Source organism: Monopterus albus, unplaced genomic scaffold, assembly GCF_001952655.1.
Source record: "Monopterus albus unplaced genomic scaffold, M_albus_1.0 scaffold157.1, whole genome shotgun sequence".
NCBI lineage: Eukaryota > Metazoa > Chordata > Actinopteri > Synbranchiformes > Synbranchidae > Monopterus > Monopterus albus.
The window spans coordinates 613,216-616,505 of NW_018128037.1; the positions used below are offsets into that span (position 1 = coordinate 613,216).

Sequence of the window (3,290 nt, forward strand, 5' to 3'; positions counted from 1 at the left end):
CTCTCTTGCTAGTTCCTGTCAGTACTCTGGCTGCAGCATTTTGGATTAACTGGAGGCATTTTAGGGAACTATTGGGACATCCTGATAGTAAAGAGTTAGAGTAGTTCAGCCTGGAAGTAATAAATGCATGGACCAGTTTTTCAGCATCACTCTGAGACAGGATGCTCCTGATTTTTGCGATATTGCACAGGTGAAAGAAGGCAGTTCTACAGACTTGGTTTATGTGTGACTTAAAGGACATATCCTGATCAAAAATGACTCCAAGATTCCTCACAGTAGTACTGGAGGCCAGAGCTATGTCATCTAAAGTAACTATATGATTACACAGCAGATTTCTAAGATTTTCAGGCCCAAGTACAATGACTCCAGTTTTCTCAGAGTTTAGAAGTAAGAAATTGCAGGTCATCCAGGCCTTTATGTCTTTAAGACATGATTGAAGTTTGGCCAATTGATCAGATTCATCTGGGTTCATAGATAAATATAACTTAATATCATCTGTGTAGCAATGGAAATTTATGTCATGTTTCCTAATAATATTGCCTAAAGGAAGAGAAAAACTAGTGATGTTCATGAATACTAGTCTTTTGGTGATGCTGTGTTTGGATTTGATTTTACCTGGAAATACAAAAGATTGCACTTTTTATTTTACTTGCACTTTATTGGTTTTTGAATGTATGGCAATCTGAGAGGCGTTTGAACACTACCTCACGACATTTTTGTTCATGTAAAATATACCTCAGTGTCATGTTCTAGACTTGTTATATTTATCTTTGAATAAAAAAAAAATTCCCCACTTAATATTGTGGCAGTTTTTTTCTCCGCGGTATCGAAAATGGTACAGAGTATCGATATTTTTCAAGGTATCGTATCGAAGTAACAAATTCCAGTATCGTGACAACACTAGTTTGTAGATTAGATGGTGTAGACACACATTGACACTGGGCCCAGACTTACATATAAAGTGAAGAGAATTGGACCTAACACAGAGCCCTGTGGAACACCGTGACTAACTTTAGTCGGTAACACTTTATAATAACTACAATGAACAAATTGAAATCTGGAACTGAAAATCCTCAAACAAATCATTCTTTTTAGTCTCCATGGAAGATTCATCATTAAGATTAAGCAAAAAGGAGACTTTATAAATAGATATTATGGTAGAAGAGCTTTCAGAATGAATCTCCTCATCCTTTATCTCCTCACTAAGGTAATGGTTTTTGTGTCTTCCTTTCTCAGAGATACTCTGAGTAGTTTTATTATGGCAATTCTTACATCGTGGTTAAGAAAGAGCAATGCTCAAAGTGACTTCAAATTAAAGAAAAACACAAAACACACTTGAATTTAAGCATCAGAAGTGCAGCGACAATGGTGCGGTGGTTAGAGCAGTTGTCTCTCAACTGGAAGGTTTGAGGTTTGAATCTCGGTGCCTGCAGTTGACATGTCCTTGGGCAAGACACCAAGCCCGTGATGGCAGCGTGTATACACGCAGCAGCCTGTGGCCCTTGGTTCCAAACATAATTTTGCTGTACATGTCACAGTGACAATAAATAAAGCTTCTTCTTAAGTAGCTTCACTACCCTCAGCAGAAACAACTGGCTGCTGTGTCTGTAGAAAAATCCAGGGATTCATTCATTCAAAAACACAGGACTTTTTTCTTTACCTCTAAGTAGGTATTCATATAGCAGCCAATGGGCTATGGCTTGTGTATACATGGGGTGCTGTACCTGTGAATGTAGGCTGAGCGCCACCTGTAGACATTATATTGTAACACATGCTATGCTGCAGAACAAATGATAAACCGCTGCGGTAAAAGTGGCCACTTAATGTGGCAGAAAATAACACTTTGCATGCCTATATCTGTAAACAGCGTGATGCTAAACGCCCTGTACTCCCTCTGGTGATGGGTCAGTGCTGACAGCTTGTCCGTTTTACTGGGGAGAGATCTCACATTGCCCATAATGATGGAGGAGAACGCAGGTCTGTACCATCTCCTCCTGGCATGATGTAGAGCCCTGACAGGACTCCCTTGCTTATTCCTCAGCTCATAGGGGATGTTGGGTCTCTCATAGGGCAGCACTGTGTTACAAAGCACTAACAGCTCATCCCTAGTGTACACAATAAGGTTGTAGCTCTGTACGGAATCATGGCTGTAAACACAGAACAAAATAGAACAAGAACCACAGCAAACTCTATAGGTTTGATGTCCAAAGTGCAAACAAAACAGCAAACACAAGTACTTCAAAAGAAAAGAAGAAAAAGAGAGAGAGAAAAAAGAGACAAGCATAATATACTCTCATATGAGTGCATGAGCTGCAGCAGCAAGCTGCCACCCTCAAGCGCTAATCATATGCATACTGTACATTACAAGGTTTAATAGATGAACTCACTGAAACTAAAGTAAAGCCTGGAACCCACTGGTAGGAAAATAGTAGCAAATACAAGGCAAGAAGGGATAAAGCCTATGGCACTAGTTGAAAATTATGATGTCAATCCATCTTTATCTATAGCACTTATTCTGTAGAGGGTGGGGGGTATTATGCCTCTCATCAACATTGGGCAGTAGGCGGGGTACACACTGGACAGTCCACCGCAGAGCTGACAAACAGAAACTGAAAACCACTCAGTCACATTCACAGCCACAAACAGATTACAGAGGCGTTTCTTTCCAGCAGGCAGGCCTGGCAACTGCTTGGGGATCCAGGCCTCCCAGGGGCCCCCGAGGGCTGACAAACTTTAAACTACAGCAGTGGCTATGTGCAAAGTTTGCAATGACAGTAGGAGACCTGACCTCCCTAAGGGGGTCCCACCTTTCACTCAGATTGCAAGTGGCATGCTGAGTGCATGATTCTCTGTACACAAACAGGTCTATTGGCAACAACAAAAGCCACTCAAAGAAAATGGAGAAGTTATCCCTCTGGGAGTGAAAAATGAGAAGAAAAAAGAGGAAGAGGAGAAAAGAAAGCAAGGCAGTGGTAAGTGCAGCAGATAATAATGATTAAATATAATACTAAATAAATAAATGCTGCTTTTTTTTATTGAAACAAAGAAACATTAACAAAACAGTACCAAACATGGGAGACAAGACAACAGTTACATGACAATACAAAAGGATATAGAGTGTTTAACGAGGTTGTAGTGTGTGAAGTGTGGGTATTTCCAACTTATGCAGTCTATGAAATGCAAGAAAGGGAAAAGGAGGGGAAGTAAATAAAAAAAACAATAATGATGATAACAGTACTATTAAAAAATCAGCTTGTTACATTTCTAGAGGTTGGTGGGAATGTGCATGG

At 40.2% G+C, this 3,290-nt stretch overlaps 1 protein-coding gene across 1 annotated transcript in view; it reads right to left on the bottom strand.

The window, feature by feature from the left end:
• LOC109968645 (piggyBac transposable element-derived protein 4-like) overlaps positions 1-3,290 on the bottom strand; it is a 34,473-nt gene that overhangs the window by 21,169 nt on the left and 10,014 nt on the right. Inside the window, 1 exon segment of the mRNA XM_020615049.1 lies at positions 1,852-2,147. Coding sequence (XP_020470705.1) covers positions 1,852-2,147 — 296 coding nt within the window.